The sequence below is a fragment of the Macrobrachium rosenbergii genome, chromosome 41, assembly GCF_040412425.1.
Source record: "Macrobrachium rosenbergii isolate ZJJX-2024 chromosome 41, ASM4041242v1, whole genome shotgun sequence".
Lineage (NCBI taxonomy): Eukaryota > Metazoa > Arthropoda > Malacostraca > Decapoda > Palaemonidae > Macrobrachium > Macrobrachium rosenbergii.
Window position 1 is genome coordinate 37396575 of NC_089781.1, and position 19525 is coordinate 37416099.

The following is a 19525-nucleotide window of genomic DNA, read 5'->3' on the forward strand; positions in this document are numbered from 1 at the left end:
TCCTTCAGGGGCTGGCTCATGGCAGGTAGCTATGAGCCATTTCCACAGGCGAAAAGCAGATTTAGCAATTCGCTGTGGCACAGGTAATGTGTAAGTCCTGCATAATAAGTAGCCTTGTAGTGATAAAAGGAACAAGTGTTTAATAAAAACTACCTAGTGTGAGCTACCTAGATCACTGTACAGGCCACAAACACTACAAGTTAACCCAGGCCTAAATAGCCTACTAGTTCATGTTCATTGTATGATGTAAGGAAACATGATCAGTGGGTCATATCCAAAAAATAGTAGTAATGTATTAAAATATTAATTTACAATTACTACAATAATGTTGCCTTATAGGATTTACTCAGCAATGCTTCTCAACTCAGTTAAGACAAAAGTAAGTGGATATCTATACTGTATATTTCTACACATTTCATAACCTATGATTACCCAGCCTATTCCAAAACACCAGGTAAAGGTTGTGTAGTATATAGGCTGTGTTAGTTGGTACATAAATAAAATCAATAATTATTGGAATTATTGTACCAAAAATATATAAATCAGTATTTTCAAGATTTTGAAATGTTTGGCAAACCTCACCATTATGAAAGAGTACTTTTGTCACTATCAGCCGAGTAATACCCTTAGGAAGTAGATCTGCATTAATGTATTCCTTGAACATTGGAAAGAACCCCAATACTACGGATAACTGGGGAACTGTCAATGTCACAAGACCATTTAGTTTGATTATAAAATACTACAAAGGAAATATATTGCCCTTTAGTAAACAGAAAGGCTCGTAAGTCAAGCACAATTGGGAACTACGGTCACAGCTATGATTCTTAAACATGAAGTTAAACTACCCTGATTTACCCTTTTGGTAACCTCAAATTATCTGTCAATGTTAAAAGGGCATTGTATAAGTTTCAATAACAAAATTATCTAATATTGCCTTAATGCTAATTTTCAATGTGTTAAACAAGAAAAAACATCATAGCAATTACAGCGTAGCCTAGCGATCTACTAAGTCAGAGCCATATCCTAACTTCTCACCTTGCAAGAGGCTTACTGGCTCCCAGTTTAAACAGATATGCCTGCCTGATAAAATTTTAATTAACTAAAACTTTTCACTGGGTGTTAAAACTAAATACATAGCTTGACTCTTGTAAAATGCTTAGTTGAACACGATTTCCGGACCACATCCTGGGAACTATAGTAGTGAACTCTTGGGCAGACCAGAAGTGTAAAGGAGATGGCACCAACTTATGCTGTTGTCACAGCTGTGCAAATGAGACGCAGAGCCTAGGTAATCCTTGTAGGACAGGAGATGAGATCCCTCCTGTCTTGAGTCCTTTATATTCTGTCACTGTGCCAACAAGCACTATTCTGGCCAAGACCAACCAGAAGAGAATTCTTTGTAATTGGTTGGTGTGTCCTATGGAGCCCTGGGGGAACCATAAGAGCATAACTCCTTTGAGGACGAACAGCAGCTACACTATCAAAAGTGGGTATTATAAATACAGTAAATGGGAAAATATATGGAATGAAGAACCGGAAAATAATAAGCTGAAGTAAATAAAACATAGTTTTGGAAAATGGAGTTCGTCATACCAAAGAGAGAGACATATGTAAGTAATTCTGACACAGCAGCCCACAAAATTCTGCTCCTGAATGCTCAGAATGCAAAGTGATGATAATAATTAAACGTGTTATGTGAGTACTGTACAGTATCCAAAATATAACCAACAACGGTTATCAAGTATCAGAAATATATCGGTTGATGAAATTTTATCGACCTTCATCATTTTCAATTGTTCCAATTTTAATATTTATGAGGAGCTGTAAAGTAATTGATAAAATATAAAAAGTAATGTATGGAAATACAAAAACCCATAGGGTATTTAATGAAAAACAAAAAACGAACTTTAAAAATCATAACTTACTCTGATTCTTATCATTACTTAGTTTTTTTTTTATTGTACAGATGGAAATATGAGTAAATGTATTTAATGTGTACAGATGTTTGTTCCAGTGTAAAAGCCTATGCCTTTTTGCATAGTATTCATTTTAAACCTTCGGGCCAGACCTATGAGAGCCGTTAATCAGCTCAGTGGTCTGGTTAAACTATTTTAATGATGATAATAATACAGTAATAATAATAACAATAATGGAGCTCTCTGACATTTTGAGAGTAGGCACTTAGCATTGGCAGAACACCTTTCCTAAGTATTACCTTCAGTACGTCACTCTTAGAACCCTTGATTTATACTCGTTGGGTATCACTGCAGTGGGTCATGGGCATTACATGGAGAGAGATTCAAGTCACCTGATACTGGAGACTTGTGTATCCTATAGTACCTTCCATTTTGTCTTTTATGCTTCATGAGTGAACTTTTTTCAGTTTAGTTTCCAATGCCAATACATTGCGTATGGAAATTCCCATTATTCAAGAAATCTGGTCAACTCCACAACCATTTTTCTGGGACTGGATTGCTTGCAGTTACATCTTCCTCATCGTGAGCTCACCTGTGTCATTCTCCCACCTAAAATATGGTTCAATCTGTTTATGGTTAATGGGTTTGCAATGAGAAGCTTATTTTTTTTACAATGAAAAGTTTCTGCACAACCCCATCAGTCATAACTTCTAATGCCTTCATCTTTCCCATCTCTCTTCAGATAGAGGATAGCTTGGAAAAATCAGTAGTTATAGCATGGCATCATAGCCAAGTTGAGTTGACTATATGTGTAATTAATGTGTTCGTATAAAAATATTGTAAAAATGGTATTTCTTTACATAAAGAGAACTGTGTTTTATATAAAGAAGGAAGTCATGATTCATTATGTAAATAAAAGGTACCTTTTTGAAGTGGCTAGACAAGAACAACTCATCCGTTAGGAGAACAGCAAAAAGAGAAGATAAAATTTTTACTGCCTTTGTTCGTTCTCCTTTAACTGTTAAAGTTATGGTTGAGTAAGATACAGACAAAGCTCTGAATATGTTCTCCTGTAAGCAGCAATATAATGCATCAGTAGACACCCAGAATTTACTATCATCTTCAATTCCGTGAACAAATAACGCCAAACCATTCACTCTAATGATGACTCCATAGGCTTCAAAATATATATGGACTAAAAATGTAAAAATGAAGAGGCCCCTGCTACATACTGAGCAGACTTAAAAAAGGTGATTAAAGAAAAAGAAAACCTGCGGAACAAGCTTGAATTGCAGAGAGAGAGTTGGATTGGAAGATGCAGAATCAACCATAACCACAAAAGTGCCAAACAAAAATTCTGAAAAAATTTCTCTACCTTCCACAGGAAGTTGAAAGTAAATATTTCCAACCCTGTGTGGGGCCTCTTTACCAAGTCAGTCTTAAAAAACATGCTGATTTTACCAAGTTATAAATGTTTTCGAATAATTTTTGTTTATTTCATTATGTAAAATTAAAATTACAACTGACACAATATTTTAATAGATAAGAACTAAAATCACTAAGAAACTCGAAGTATATTTATTGTAAAATGTTTACGACACATCCTTGGATGGGAATGGTGGACAACATTCCCCTTCGACATCTCAAGGCAAACTGATCTTTCTCTCCTGTACTGATTAGCTATTATAGTTGCCATAAGATTTGCCATGATTCATTTATTGCCCATGGAAGTAATCTGAAAATTTTTCCCACAAAATTTGTTCAAACTGTATGGCGCAAAATGTTGATTGTCAGAGGATGATACCCGGAATTTACCCTAAAGCTATAAATAGTCGTCATTTGACGATGCCCACTCACAAAGCGTTAAGGCATGAAAGGACAGACTCAAAGTGGTACTATATGACAATGCCATGATTCATATGGGAAAGCTAGGCATCATTTGTGCTGCTACCAACCCTTGCTCCTTCAAGAACAAGGTGGAAAGAGCCCTTGACCCTAGTTTGGGCAACACAATAGGGAGGCATGGGTCACTGTCAGTTTCTTCAGTGAATGGTTTTGTATTTGATTGCTCTCTAAAATTTAGAAATACATGAAGGAGAAAGGTTTGCCATTTTAAAGCTCTATTAGTCATACTGTGCACATGGCCATCCTGAAACTTGAACTTCAAGATGAAAATGTCCAGGTTGTTTTTACATCCCAATACAACTTCATTGCTGAAGTTTCTTGACCAGGATATAATTCAGTGTGTGAAGACTTCATACACCCACCCTGTATTTGACCATTTACAAAGAGCCAAGGCTGTTTTTCCCAAGTTTGAAATAATATGAAGATGGAAGTCATTCACCATTGCAATAAAATGCATAAAAGTTATTGGATGAGCTGAGACAAAAATGGCCAGTACATATTGGAAGCTTTTATAGACAGAGTTCATGAATGACCTCAGTTTCTTCCATGGGAGTGATAAAGAAATGAAAATTGTTGGGTCGTAAGAGATGTCAGGTAGAAGGCTTTATTGAAATAGTAAAGAAATGGAAGAATTTATTAAAAATCCAAATAATGTAGGCAGAAGTCTTTGAAGCAAAACTGGAGAGGAGAACACAGCAGTGTCACATTTTTTTTTTTTTTTTAATAATCAAACATTTGAAGCTGTTATACAGTAACACAAGAAGTGAAGCTGTCAAGAACTTAGTGCTCATTGACCTGTGTCGAGTTCTACCAAAACTAGACTCAGGACCAGGTAGTGAGTTTAAGCCTTTAATATATATTCATCCTTTCCCCTCACATGCACCCAAACGTTGACAGCTCTTAACCAAAGTAAGATGATAAGAAGTACAGTGGAAGAAAACTCAGTGAGGGTTGAAGGAGTTTCAGCAAATGATAAATTATCATTAGACAACAAATATGAACAAAAGCTATATGGACATTACAGAAACTTAGTAACTTATTTTATTCTGCACAAGATCTAGAGTAAAAAAGTTTAATTTCAATCTGTGGATGGAATGTAGTACTGTACAAAAATCACTCATGACGATGATAAATATTTGCAGCTTCTATAGTGGTTTTAGTTTTCTCTACAAGAAAACTATTGTGCTGGCTTTGTCTGTCCGTCCGCACTTTATTCTGTCTGTGCTTTTTTCTGTCTGCCCTCAGATCTTAAAAACTATTGAGGCCTTAGGGCTGCAAATTGTTATGTTGATGAACCACCCTCCAATCATCAAAAATACCAAATTGCAGTCTTCTAGCCTCCGTAGTTTTTATTTTATTTAAAGTTAAAGTTAGCCATAATCGTGCTTCTGGCAACGATATAGGGTAAGCCACTACCAGGCCGAGGTTAAAGTTTCACGGGCCTCGGCTCATACAGTATTATACTGAGACCATCGAAAGAAAGATCTATTTTCTGTGGCCTTGATGATACAATGTACAGAAAACTCGATCGCACCAAAGAAACTTTGGCGCATTTTTCACTTGTTTATTACTCAGAAAGAAAAACAACTTTCTATCACAATGTTTCTTAAAAGGGAGCCTTCTAAAAACAATTTAGTTGTTTTCCTCCTGACATCATGGAAGAAACTCTTACTGCATCTGGTTCATAGTTGGATTTTGCGAGCTCACCCAAGGTAGATGCTTCTTTTGATGTATTGTTGTCCATCACAACACCCACATCATTCACTTCACTTCATCACGTGCATAGGCATTGTAATTTAATCATGGATTTTCATCCCAAGAACAAGAAAAAAGGTTAATGTGCACCACTACATATCTTTTTGTGAGTCTGAGAGAGTTAGTCATCACTTTTTTTCTTATAGAAAGCTGTAATACAGTACAGTATACTGGATTCTTGTCTTGCTAATTATTTTTGTGTGTGTCTTAATGTTTACGATTGAAAACAGAAACAATACCAAGTATGGGTATCTTTACTAAAGATATACTCTTTTCTCTATTGTTTGGGGTTTATGTGGTATTTGTGCCTTTGGAAAGGGCTTGGAACTAATTGCTAATGTATACGATAGGATTATTGTACTGTATGTACAAGATGTTGAATATAAGAGCAAAAAATCCTTTCATATTGAGTTGTTTTATTGTTTATGAAGGATTAATAGTGGTACCTAAAGTAATAAGCACTTTAACAAACCTGGAGTTTTTGCAGTTTTAGCTGAGAATAGTCATCAAGTAAATACAAATTGTGTGTGAACCTGAAACACTGTTGTTACTGACCACTGAGACACCAACACCCAAAACTAAAGTACCTATGACATTACATCACAAGACTTTAACTGGAATGAAGTTGCTTGTGACATTAAAATTTTATTAGCATATTAGGAACAAACAAGTAGCAAATGTAGTCTCTAAATATAGTACTGTATTAAGATACCAAGGAGGTGTCTTGTTATTAGTGCAACCAGACCACTAAGTTGATTTATCTTTCGTCACAGGGCTGGCCGAAAGGATTTGGCTAAAAATAATAATTTAGATTTTATTTATTATAGCCTTTTAAAAATTCTATAATTGAGGCAATTGAAAATAATAGCAATTCCAACATATTTTCTTTGATTTCGTTCCAAAACTTGACATTCACTGTCAGTTACAGACCCATACAAGTGAGTGATGCCTTGACTTAATAAGTCAGTTGCAGACCCATAGGAGTGAGTGATGCCTACACTTAGGAACATTTTAACATTCTAGCACCATCCCAATCATGAAAGAAGCTGGGACAGAGAAGTCCAAACATCTTGATTACAGTATATGAGAGAACTTCTGTGAAAGCTCAGTACTCAGTTCTTAACCCTTTCATATCTGTATAGTTATCACATCACTGAGGGCACATGAGCCCCGATGTGTCTGGGAGCGCTCGACAGTGCGAAAAAATAATTATTTCGAAAATTCAGCAAAAATATAAATTTTATGCCAACAACGTTCATTTTGCTGTCCTTTTTTTCTAAATGTTTATATTTTATGGTGGAATAGTCAGAATGAGAGTCCAGCCCTCTAAATACAAAAAAATGTGAGTTATTGCACGAAAAAAAAAAAAAATCTTTATTTATTTTCATATTTTCGTTCGTAACCCAAAAACTATGAATGTCAGGCGAATGAATTATTTTTTATGAGAAAGCCAACAAAATTCTCTAAATATCGACATATAAAAGAATGGAAAACGAATAAGTCCAGCTGGTGAAAAAATTGATAGAAAAAAGGGGAAGAAACAGAGCGCTCTGCCCGGCGTATGGTGAGAATTATCGCTAGAAAAAAGATTTTTTGAAGAGCCCTATCTCGGTTATTTTTCATAGAAATTACTTTGTAAATATACGAAAATGTAGAGGAAAAGTTGAAGAATAATGTGAGAGTCAAGAAAAATGGCTTTGGTAACGACAACAGTTTCATTTTGACGTTATAAATTGATTGAAACGAAAAAAATGTTACCGTTGTCAACATTATCGTTCGTAGCTCAAAAGCTATAATAGTTAGGCGAATGGATTATTTTTTATGAGAAAGCCAACAAAATTCTCTAAATATTGATATATAAAACAATGAAAAACAAATAAGTCAGTTGGTGAAAAAATTTATAGAAAAGAGGGTAAGAAACAGAGCGATTTGCCCGGCGTATGGTGAGAATTATCGCTAGAAAAAGTTTTTTTGAAGAGCCCTATCTCGGTTATTTTTCATAGAAATTACTTTGTAAATATACGAAAATGTAGAGGAAAAGTTTTAGAATAAAGTGAGAGTCAAGAAAAATGGCTTTGGTAACGGCAACAGTTTCATTTTGACGTTATAAATTGATTGAAACGAAAAAATGTTACCGTTGTCAACATTATCGTTCGTAGCTCAAAGGCTATAACAGTTAGGCGAATGGATTATTTTTTTGAGAAAGCCAACAAAATTCTCTAAATATTGATATATAAAACAATGAAAAACGAATAAGTCCAGTTGGTGAAAAAATTTATAGAAAAGAGGGTAAGAAACAGAGCGATTTGCCCAGCGTATGGTGAGAATTATCGCTAGAAAAAGTTTTTTTGAAGAGCCATATCTCGGTTATTTTTCATAGAAATTACTTTGTAAATATACGAAAATGTAGAGGAAAAAGTTGTAGAATAAAGTGAGAGTCAAGAAAAATGGTTTTGGTAAAGGCAACAGTTTTATTTTGACGTTATAAATTGATTGAAACGAAAAAAATGTTACCGTTGTCAACATTATCGTTCGTAGCTCAAGGCTATAACAGTTAGGCAGTGGATTATTTTTATGAGAAAGCCAACAAAATTCTCTAAATATTGATATATAAAACAATGAAAAACAAATAAGTCCAGTTGGTGAAAAATTTATAGAAAAGAGGGTAAGAAACAGAAGCGATTTGCCCGGCGTATGGTGAGAATTATCGCTAGAAAAAGGTTTTTTTTGAAGAGCCCTATCTCGGTTATTTTTCATAGAAATTACTTTGTAAATATACGAAAATGTAGAGGAAAAGTTGTAGAATAAAGTGAGAGTCAAGAAAAATGGCTTTGGTAACGGCAACAGTTTTATTTTGACGTTATAAATTGATTGAAACGAAAAAAAATGTTACCGTTGTCAACATTATCGTTCGTAGCTCAAAAGCTATAACAGTTTGGCGAATGGATTATTTTTTATGAGAAAGCCAACAAAATTCTCTAAATATTGATATATAAAACAATGAAAAACGAATAAGTTCAGTTGGTGAAAAAATTTATAGAAAAGAGGGTAAGAAACAGAGCGATTTGCCCGGCCTATGGTGAGAATTATCGCTAGAAAAAAGTTTTTTTTGAAGAGCCCTATCTCGGTTATTTTTCATAGAAATTACTTTGTAAATATACGAAAATGTAGAGGAAAAGTTGTAGAATAAAGTGAGAGTCAAGAAAAATGGCTTTGGTAACGGCAACAGTTTCATTTTTTGACGTTATAATTTGATTGAAACGAAAAAAATGTTACCGTTGTCAACATTATCGTTAAGTAGCTCAAAAGCTATAACAGTTAGGCGAATGAATTATTTTTTATGAGAAAGCCAATAAAATTCCTAAATATTGACATATAAAAATGGAAAACGAATAAGTCCAGTTGGTGAAAAAATTGATAGAAAAGAGGGTGAGAAACAGAGCGCTCTGCCCGGCCTATGGTGAGAATTATCGCAAGAAAATTTTTTTTTTTGAGAGCCCTATCTCGGTTATTTTTCACAGAAATTACTTTGTAAATATACGAAAAAGTAGAGGAAAAGTTGAAGAATAAAGGAAAGTCAAGAAAAATGGCTTTGGTAACGGCAACAGTTTCATTTTGACGTTATAAATTGATCGAAAAGAAAAAAAAAGTTACCGTTGTCAACATTATTGTTCGTAGCTCAAAAACTATAACAGTTAGGCGAATGAATTATTTTTTATGAGAAAGCCAAGAAAATTCTCTAAATATCGACATATAAAAAAAATGAAAAACGAATAAGTCCAGTTGGTGAAAATTGATAGAAAAGTGGGTAAGAAACAGAGCGCGCTGCCAGGCATAAGGTGAGATTTATCGCTAGACATTTTTTTTGAAGAGCCCTACCTCGGATTTTTTCATAGAAATTACTTTGTAAATATACAAAAATGTAGAGGAAAGGTTGAGGAATAAAGTGAGTCAAGAAAAATGGCTTTGGTAACAGCAACAGTTTCATTTTGACGTTATAAGCTGTTCGAAACAAAAAAAAAATGTTACCGTTGTCAACATTATCGTTCGTAGCTCAAAAGCTATAACAGTTGGGTGAATGAATTATTTTTATGAGAAAGCCAACAAAATTCTCTAAATATCGATATATATGATAATGAAAAATGAGATTCAGAGCCCTGCCTAAAATCCAGACATCTCTTATGTGATGCACTAACAAATTTCCGCTAGTTTTACCGTAAAAACTTTGCGAAAGCATGTTGGAGACTGTTCTCGATTGACGTCGCTGTATGTAAACAGCCACACGTGTTTACCCAGCCTGCGTGCGCATGGTCTCTGACAGAAGTGTGGCCTGTCAGGCCTGCGTGGAGTGCGATCAGCTGATGTCATTGTGAGAATTTTACTACGCCATGGATTTGGCGCATGCGCAGTAGAGAACTAAAAAATTTTTAGAAAATAGAGGATACCAAACAGAGTGTTTCCAATAATGTAATCCTACATTTTATAAAAAAAATGTAAGATACGAGAGAGAAACGTGGGTAGGATCAGCTGATTTCATTGTGGGAAATTTACTATGCCAGGGAATGCGCATGCGCAGTATAGGCACTGCTTGCCTGGCGTATCGATGCCTGAGTTACGGTCCAAGGTATGCTTTAGCCTATGAAACCACCAACTGTCGAAAATAAAAAAATTTACCCTACCACACGTACGAAAAATGTCGGTAAATTTTACGTTCAATTACGTCAGTCAGACAAGAAGGGGGGTAGGGGGTTATTGCGTAATATGACGTCAATTGGGCAGGAAAGGGTTAAGGAAATAAAAACCTCATGGAAAAGCTGGCATTTGCATAAATATAAACAGTTTTCATTTCAACACTAATCAGTAAACTTAAAACCACACAATTACCCTGTTGCTCATTGAAGCATACGAGCAGATTGCTTATATGCTTATTACAGTCTGGTTTGACAGAGTTAAGATAAAGAAGAAACAGAACTAGATAGGAACATCAGCATTTTCTCACATAAAGCTCTACCATTTATTTAATTGTATTTTGTACCCATTTAGATCCCAGATGACATAGAGCCATCTTGCTTATGCAAGCATACAAATTCACAGCAATGGATACAACAGCAGGGAAGCACCATCTGCTTATCAGTAAGGACACCAAGGCCAAAACCAGGAACAACATTATTCACAACTTTATCAGGACTTGTTTTGAGTAACACTCACTTGTTATCAACTTACAAATTAAAATGATAATAACATTACAATTTTCTTATAATCAAATTCATAATAAAACAGTAAACAGAATGACTATAAAAATGATCAAAATATATTTAAAAGATGGCTAATCAAAATAAATAAAACAAAGCAAAATACAGATTTTAAATTGCTTAGAATTAAAATGGAAGGTACAAAGGCACAAAAAATCCACAAACCAGTAAAATGCAGACTAAAAACACAAAACTGAGGTTACAGCCACATTTCTAGCCAAAGAAGCTTTCATCTTTAAGGAATACAGTACTTCTTAAATGTCGAGGTCTCCAGCAAACTGAGCAGTGGTTAAAATAGAAAAATCTTCAATATGTAAAGGGTGACTAGTCTCCTTGCGGTTTGTCAAATTGCACTGTAATTAGTCTTAGCTACCAAACAGTGTTACTGATGGTGTAAGCATAGGATCCAGTTTATAGGACCATTTTGGCAAATGCTTTAGGGTGTTTTATGGAGAAAAAATGGTTGCACGATTGTCCTTTAGATTTTAATTAACCTTTTGCTGTACTTGAGGTCGTCTTATATGCCCTCCAAAATTGCATAAAAAAAAGCAAACCTTAAATCCTGCCAAGATTTCTAATGATAGGCTAACCCCAGAAGTGTTGATAGTTGTGTCAGTAGTTAACTACCATCACAACTATCTACACTGTAAACAACTGCAGTAACAGTAAAAACTGTAATTCAAGTGAATCACTAGGAACACAGCTATCAATACTGGAAACAAAACGACTGTAGTTACAGTAATTACCATAGGTAATTACAGGTAGTGTTCGAGTTACAATATTTCATTTTACAATAATTCGCTTTTACGATGGGGTTAACAATTAACATCAATACGACAATATTTTGAAAATACATATTTTTAAATTTCGCATGCACGACTGGCACAGGCAACAGCATACAATCAGACAGCGTACGGTGTACGATACATAGGTCTGAGATGCTGGAATAGGTACATTAATTCAATGAGCCGACCTCACTTGCTTGTGCTGTGAAAGAAGTTAAAATAGGTCAATGTTCGTTTACAATTTTTGTGCGTTTGTAAGTACAGTAAACTCTAAAACTCAAATTTGTATTGGTATGTCTGCCAAACACCCAAGTGTGTCTCCTGCTGGTAGTGCAAAAAAGAAGAGGCAGTCTATCAGTCTGGAGCAGAAAATGAAAATTATCAACCAGCGTGCCACTGGAAAGCCCGTCATGGTAATCACACGTGACGAGCACCTATCCAAGTCGACGTTATCCACCATCCTGAAAGATGAGAAACGGATAATGGATGCTATAAGGGCCTCTGCTTCAGTTCATTCAACAGTTATATCAAAGAAGAGGATAGGGCCTTTGGAAGAAATGGTGCAGTTACTGGAGGACCAGATACAGAAGCATATGCCACTCAGCCTCTTAACCATTCAAACAAAGGCTTGCATGCTTTTCGATGAACTAAAGAAAAAATATGATAATAACCACAACAAAAGTTTTGTACCAAGTGCTGGATGGTTTCATTGTTTCAAAAACTGTCATAATTTTCATAGTGTGAATTAGCGGCGGAGCAGCAAGCGCTGACGCCAAAGGAGCCGCTAAATTTAAGGATGCTTTACATGAGATCGTCATTGATGAAGAGTACTTGCTGGAGTAAATCTTTATTTTCGACGAAACAGGACTGTATTGGAAGCGTATGCCTCAACGGTCCTGCATCCATAAAGAAGCAACAACGATGCCTGGGTTTAAGGCATACAAAGATCGACTGACTCTTCTGATTGGGCATAAACTTGGGCCACTCATGATTTATCACTCCGACAATCCAAGGGCATTAAAGAGAATCGATAAGCATACGCTTCCTGTGCATTGCTTTATTCCAGAAGTGAAAGATTATCGTAGGAAAACAAAATCCTCTTCAAAAATTCTGATTCTAGATAATGCAACCCTCAGAACTGTTTAACGAAATGTAAAAGTTGTGTTTCTGCCACCAAACACAACTTCTCTCATAGTGGATCATTGCTATGGCTACGTTCAAAACAAGGCAGTCCCCAGTTAAAAATTTAACAGCGGTCCAGTTTTACAGCGCTTGTCTAGCGACGAAAATCTGTCATTTTCACTGCCGAAAATTGCCAATTTCCACCCTGCTGATAATTGGGTAGGCGCTGATACATAGCTAACAGAGAATAACCAAAAATTGTGCTTTTTGGTGCCGATAAGCCAAACACAAAAAAAAGCGCTGAAATTGCCGATTTTCGGTTAGCAGCGATTTTCGGTTATCATCATAACCTCGGAACAGAACCCCTGCCGATAACCAGGGACTGCCTGTATCTTTGGAACACATTTGCTCAGGCTGTTCAGGCTACGGATAATGAGGGGAAGGATCTCAGAAATTTCTGGAAGGAATTCAATGTACTGAACTCCATTATGAACATTGGAAAGGCATGGAAGGAGGTAAAGAATGAATGTATGAATGGGGTTTGGAAAAATCTGCTACAAGTGTATGTGAACTCATTTAAAGTTTTCGATAAGGATGAAGAAGTTGTGGAAATTAATAAAAAGATCTTGACACTTGGGAGAAGTTTAGATTTAGAAATTGATGAGGAAGATATCTAAGAACTTTTAGATGTGCAAGATGTAGAGCTAACGGCAGAAGATTTAATTGCACTTGCAGAAGAGAGAAAAAGAGCAGAAGAGGAAGAAGAAATTGAAGAAGAGCCAGAGTGAAAGTTTACGACAAAAGCACAGGCAGAGGTTTTTGCCTCATTTTAACATGGACTGAAACTTTTTAAGTAAAATGGATGGGAACATGGAACGGTTTGCTAAAGTTGAGAGAGCACATCAAGACCCTGTTGCATGTTACCGAGTCATTTATGAAGAACAAAAAAAAAACCTACTATGCAACCGACGATGGAATACTTCTTTAAGAGAACGACTCCAGTGGCATCTCCTTCCGCTGCCCCTATCCCCACCCCCACCCCTTCCTGACATATGAGCCTCGATCCCTTACATCTCTTAACAACTGTTTTCTTGAATTACCTGAATAACAGAAAAGAAATACTATCAGAAGAGGAGCGAGTTGATGATCCTGCAGCGTTGTCATCCTCCTCCTCTTCCGATTTTTAGTTTACGTAGCCATGAACAGCATGACACCATTCACATAGGCTATGCTGACAATGGACCAAATCTTGGTGAGTACCCCTTACAGTACAGTCTGGTTCATGTTCTTGTTATTCAATTTCTTTTTGTACTGAATTATTATAAGTCAGTCTGCATTGAACCTGCAGAATTAGCTAATATTAATAATTACTACTATACTGTATATGTATAGAGTATACTGTAGGCTAGGCTACTGTTTATGTATGCGATATACCATACTGTACGCTAGGCTAACTCTTCTTAGTGTTATTCAATTTCTCTTTATACTGAATTATCATAAGTCAATCTGCATTGAACCTGCAGAATTAGCTGACATTAATAATTACTATACCGTATATGTATACTGTGTAGTGTAGGCTAGGCTACCATATTTGTGTAGATGGTACTGATTACCCTAGTGTAGGCTAGGCTATATTCGAGATACGATTTTTTCACAAACAATGGGTTTTTGAAACCTAACCCCATTGTAAATAAGGCAATACCTGTACCATTTTAGACAGTGGGATGAGTGAGCTCACTTTATTACTAGCTTTATCCAGAGTAATATTATTATTATAAAGCAATAATATTAGACAATTTTGTTATTGGTACTTGTTATACAATGCCCTTTTAACGCTGACAGATAATTTGGAATTACCACAGTGGTAAATCAGGGTATCCTAACTTTCTTGTTTATGAAACATAGCAGTATTCGTAGTTCCCAGTCGTACTTGACTTATGAGGCTTGAGCTTTGTTGTTTACTTGAGGCCAATATTTCCCTGGTAGTATTTTATAATCAAGCTAAAGAGTTTTGTGATATCGATAGTTTCCCAGTTATCCTTAATAACAGGGTTCTTCCCAATTTTATAGGAATACATCTAGGCGGATCTACTTCCAGCGGGTATTACTCCGCCGATAGTGGCGTCACAGGCGTTGAGCATTTGACGTGATGTTTACTGTATATTTTTCCTAAGAGAATACAAAAGTATTTTTTCGCAATGGTAAGCTTTGCCAAACATTTTAAAATCTTGAAGATACTAATTTTACACAGGTTTGGTACAATATAATCCCAATAATTATTTTATGTGTGTACCAGCTAACTTGCATCTGGTACAGTATTAAGTTAAATGCTGTTACAGTATTTAATTTAATAAATTGGGGGTCACCTTATACAGCGAACATACCTCTAAATCTACATTTTTACATGAAAAAGGGGGGGTCGTCGTATATGCCGAGTCGCCTTATACGCCAGCATATACTGTATGTTAATGATAAACTTTTTAATTTTTAATAGTCGTGATCAGATTCCTCATTTTTTGAAGTACAGTACATTAATAGTAAGCATATTAATATAGAATTTACTTCTGCAATAAAAGATAATCATATGCTTGCTTTTCCAGATATTCAGGTAAAAAATCTAATAATAAATTTCACACTTCAGTATTTAGAAAGCATACTTTCACATGTACAGTGTTATGCCCAAATTTCAGTCAGCTACACCTTTGAGATTTAAGATTAATTTGATAATTACATTAGTAACCAAAGTATATAAAATTTGCTCTAGTTTTTTTGGGGGGGTTTTCATGAAGAATTGAAATTTCAAAGGTCACTTTTAAGAAACAGTGGGTATCCCATGAATTATGTGAGTACATATGCTATATATTGGTAAACAAACCAAAACTACTGCTAATGTAAAGAAACTCTTATTTATTTACCTTGAACCTTTACTGGAACTCATAGGTACAATTTAAAAAAGCTATAATTTCTATTTTGTCCATTGCTACCCTTAGCTAGATATCAAAATATATTCAGCTTTACAAAATAAATTAGGTAATTTCTTTAAAATTAAAGGCCCTTTACCAACAAGCCTTCTGTCCAATCTGATCTATAAATAACAGTGTAGTGGTTGTGATGCCACTTACGTTGGAAAAACTACCAGAACAGTTTGGATGAGATGGTTTGAACACCTCAGTAAGTCTTTTCGTGTAGACAATTATCTTTCAAAACCTAGTTACAGTGCATTTACAGTACACAGCAAGGAGACTGGTCACCCTTTACATATTGAAGGTTTTGCATTTTAATCACTGCTCAGTTTGCTGCAGACCTCGATATTTTAGAACTACTGTATCCCTTCAAGATGAAAGCTTCTTTGGCTAGAAATGTGGTTGTAACCTCACTTTTGTATTTTTAGTCTGTGTTTTACTGTTGTGTTTGTTGAAAAATGAATTTTTTGTGCTTTTGCGCCTTCCATTTTAACCAGTGATTTAAAATTATATTTTGCTTTATTTTGATTAGCCATCTTTTAAACATATTTTATCATTTTTATAGTCATTCTGTTTATTGTATTATTGTAAATTTTATTATAAGAATTCTGTTATCATTTTAATTTGTAGGTTGATAACGAGTGAGTATCATTCAAAGCATCCCAATAAAGTTGTGGAAAGTGCTGTCGCGGGCTATGACCTTGGTGTCCTTACTGATATAATATATAAATTTATTCCCACAACTTTTTTTTTTTTTTTTTTTTTTTTTCCTTGGCAAGTAACATCCAGCTACCTGTACCAGAGACCCTGGAGGTTCTTGAAGATTTTTAAAGTCAGTGTTCTTGTTCTTAGTTCAAACTTTATTGATCCCAAATGGACAAGCATATTTACAGTACAAGCTGAATTCTTACTTCCCAGATTAATAGTGTCTTAAAAGTAAGATAGCTTTAAATTGTAAAAATAAATCTACTGTATAATAATTTTCATGTTTCCGGAATTGAAACATATTGTGCTGGGTGTAATTTTATTGAAGCACCTATGACTGGTTTGAAACTTGCAGCTGCTTCTCCCTTCAAAACAGATACTGTCAATTGTGACATCAGTGGTTGGGTAACCTTATAGTTTGAGTGTAACATAAGAAGACCCAATACTTCACACTTCAGTTGATGGCTATTCTTGACTGATGCTGCTTCATTCCAGGCTGTGCAATGTTCAAGCAAAATTAGGACTTTGTAATTTTGAAATGAGGACAGTATTTTAGATTTAGAATTTTTGTAATTGTGTATTTATATTTTAAGTTAGTCTTCCACTTCAAAACTGATTAGACTGATGACAGACTTGAAGACATATTGACTTTATGTTGACCCGTAGCTCCGCAGCTTTGTCGGTGACTTCTGTTGGGATACAGCAGGCAGGGATGCTCCTGCCCTTTTGGAAACTTACCCTTGCTTAAGTGACATTCTTGGGGGTGATACTAGTCAGGTAAGAATGTTAAATTTCAGGCACCAACTTGAAGCATTGGTAAGCTTGATTTAGTAAAGCAGGTAATTATTTTCATAGTTCTTTTCAGTTTGGCCTGGGGAGTATAATTATAGTTGGTTATGGTTATCACCATATTTACTTCTTAAGACATTGACACAGCTGGTAAGTTGTATGGTGTATTGCGATTTTGATTTCTGGTACTTTGAAAATGGTTTCCATATTGAAAGGGTGGTTCTTGGTGTATTCTCAATCCTCTCTATTTTACCTTGACATTTTTTGGGGTATGGTTTCTTGCACAAACTGGCGTTATTGAAGCATAGGATTGGTTCACTGTCTTTCTGTACACTCCACAGCTACGAAATGCTGCTACCTCACAGTGCCTTGATACCATGGGTCATGCAGCTCCTAGTTTCATGGGGGTAGCTCATTGTCATGGGTTTGGTAATAATCAGGTAAGTGTATTATATCACATCTATATCTTTCAATTAAAGTTTTTAGCTTCAAGTAGTGTGAAAAATTTTTATATATTTTATATCCTCATTAACATAGTGTAAAAATTTTCTGTAAATATTTGATGTACATTTTCATAATAATGTAGTTTTTTAAATTTTGATGATTTGATAAAGAGTAAATCCCTGGAAGCATATCAAATTTTGGCACAATTATCAGGCCACTCTAGCATGGTAAAAGTTATTTCATCTGGAAGTATTTCTCATCATAGATTACATCTGAAATATTAAGATGATAGTTAGGGGCAGTTATTTTAGCTCACTGTTATTGGGTAATGAAACCAACACGTGAGCCATATGGAGGTAGAAATGTGACTGTTTCATTAAACCAATTTATAATTGCAATAATGCAATGAGAAGTAACATAGTCATACAAACTGGCTGCCATAACTGACATTTGCAACCTCACCTGTCCCTCATTCCATAAGGTTTCCAAAATAGGAGACTAGTATCAAGGGACAGGAATTGCTAATTCTAGGAGATCTAAAGACTAGCCTTAAGCTTAAGACAGTATGAGAATTAGCGTATAGCTCCAAAAAGGCATGGTGAAGAATTTACAATTTCATGTACAGTGATAGTGTTATACTGTAATAATTCATCTGTTTTTGGAGCCTTATTATAGAAAGGATAGTCTACAATTATATAAACTGCTTAATCAACAAATACTGTATGTGCTGAGCTGCAGCTGTAACCTTCATTCCATTATTATCATTAACTTTTTTTTTTTTACATCAGCTCACACATGAAATGAATCTCCTCCACTATGTTTTGTCTTATGCACTTTCTACCTGAATTCCTATCAGGTTTAGGGCTTCATCTGTTTCCTTTTTTCCCTGATTTCATACTTCCATATACTCTATATTTTTCTGACTAACTGTTCATCACCCCTTCACATACATGTCCAAACCATGTTAGTCCTTGAGGTTTTGTCTATTTTCCAGCTTCTTTACACCATATCTCTCCGCAACTTATTTATTCACAGTGCAGTTCCCCTCCATACCTGAGTCATGAGTCATAGTATTCTACATTTAAACCTGTTTAAAATCTCCATCCCTTTTTGTGTGTGTGTGTGTCAGTGTCCACATCTTTGCTGCATAGAGTTATAGAGGTCTTAGGCATATACTGGGCCACAGTCCCTCATCCAAAACCCTTGGAGCAAGCTCTGTTTAGGTTTTCAGGTTTTTTTCAGATTTTGGAACTGAAGCTCCCTCCCTAAGTGGGGTCTGTGGCAGCACTCCACAAACAAATTTTACTACTGCGGCAGAAACTTACATTAATTCAGGCTTACCAAACTGACAGCTTGCCTAATTCATTACCATTTGCCACTGTTAGTTACCATAAATATCTCACATTTACAGAAGAGTTGCGTTGCAGTTGTCAAATTGTTAAAAATTTGTTAATTCGTAATGTTGACTTCCATAAGAAAAACTAAAATAAATTTTTATTCATCCTTCACACAATAAAGAAGGATGTCTTAAGCACAGTATACACCGTTAAATTTAAGATGTAGGTTGTAGCTCTAGCAGAAGAAAAATAATCCACAGGCTCCAAAACATTTTGGAATTTATATGGCAAAATCACACCCTCACTTCATTGAAAATTTACTAAATTTATAAATAAAGGTAAGCTGCATTTTTTAAACAAGTGTTGTTAATTTACAAAAACATTGTATCCAAATTGTGTTTCATTTAGCAACTAATGGTGATGAGGATGCTGTCAGCTATCATTTGGCAACACATGGTAATGACGATGTTGGTAAAACTCAATCAGTAGATGATTTTGGGAATGGCATTTTTTATTTCCAATGATTATTTATCTTTCATTAGCTGTAGAATA

At 35.2% G+C, this 19525-nt stretch overlaps 1 protein-coding gene across 6 annotated transcripts in view; it reads left to right on the forward strand.

Moving 5' to 3' along the window:
* Pgant7 (N-acetylgalactosaminyltransferase 7) overlaps nucleotides 1-19525 on the forward strand; it is a 184764-nt gene that overhangs the window by 132136 nt on the left and 33103 nt on the right. For 3 of the 6 annotated variants that reach the window (XM_067084256.1, XM_067084257.1, XM_067084253.1), the window contains exon 10: nucleotides 17534-17632. In XM_067084256.1, the coding sequence (XP_066940357.1) occupies nucleotides 17534-17632 (99 nt within the window). Of the gene's footprint in view, nucleotides 1-17069; nucleotides 17181-17533; nucleotides 17633-19525 lie in introns of all 6 variants that reach the window. The other 3 variants (XM_067084254.1, XM_067084255.1, XM_067084252.1) reach the window with 1 other exon arrangement.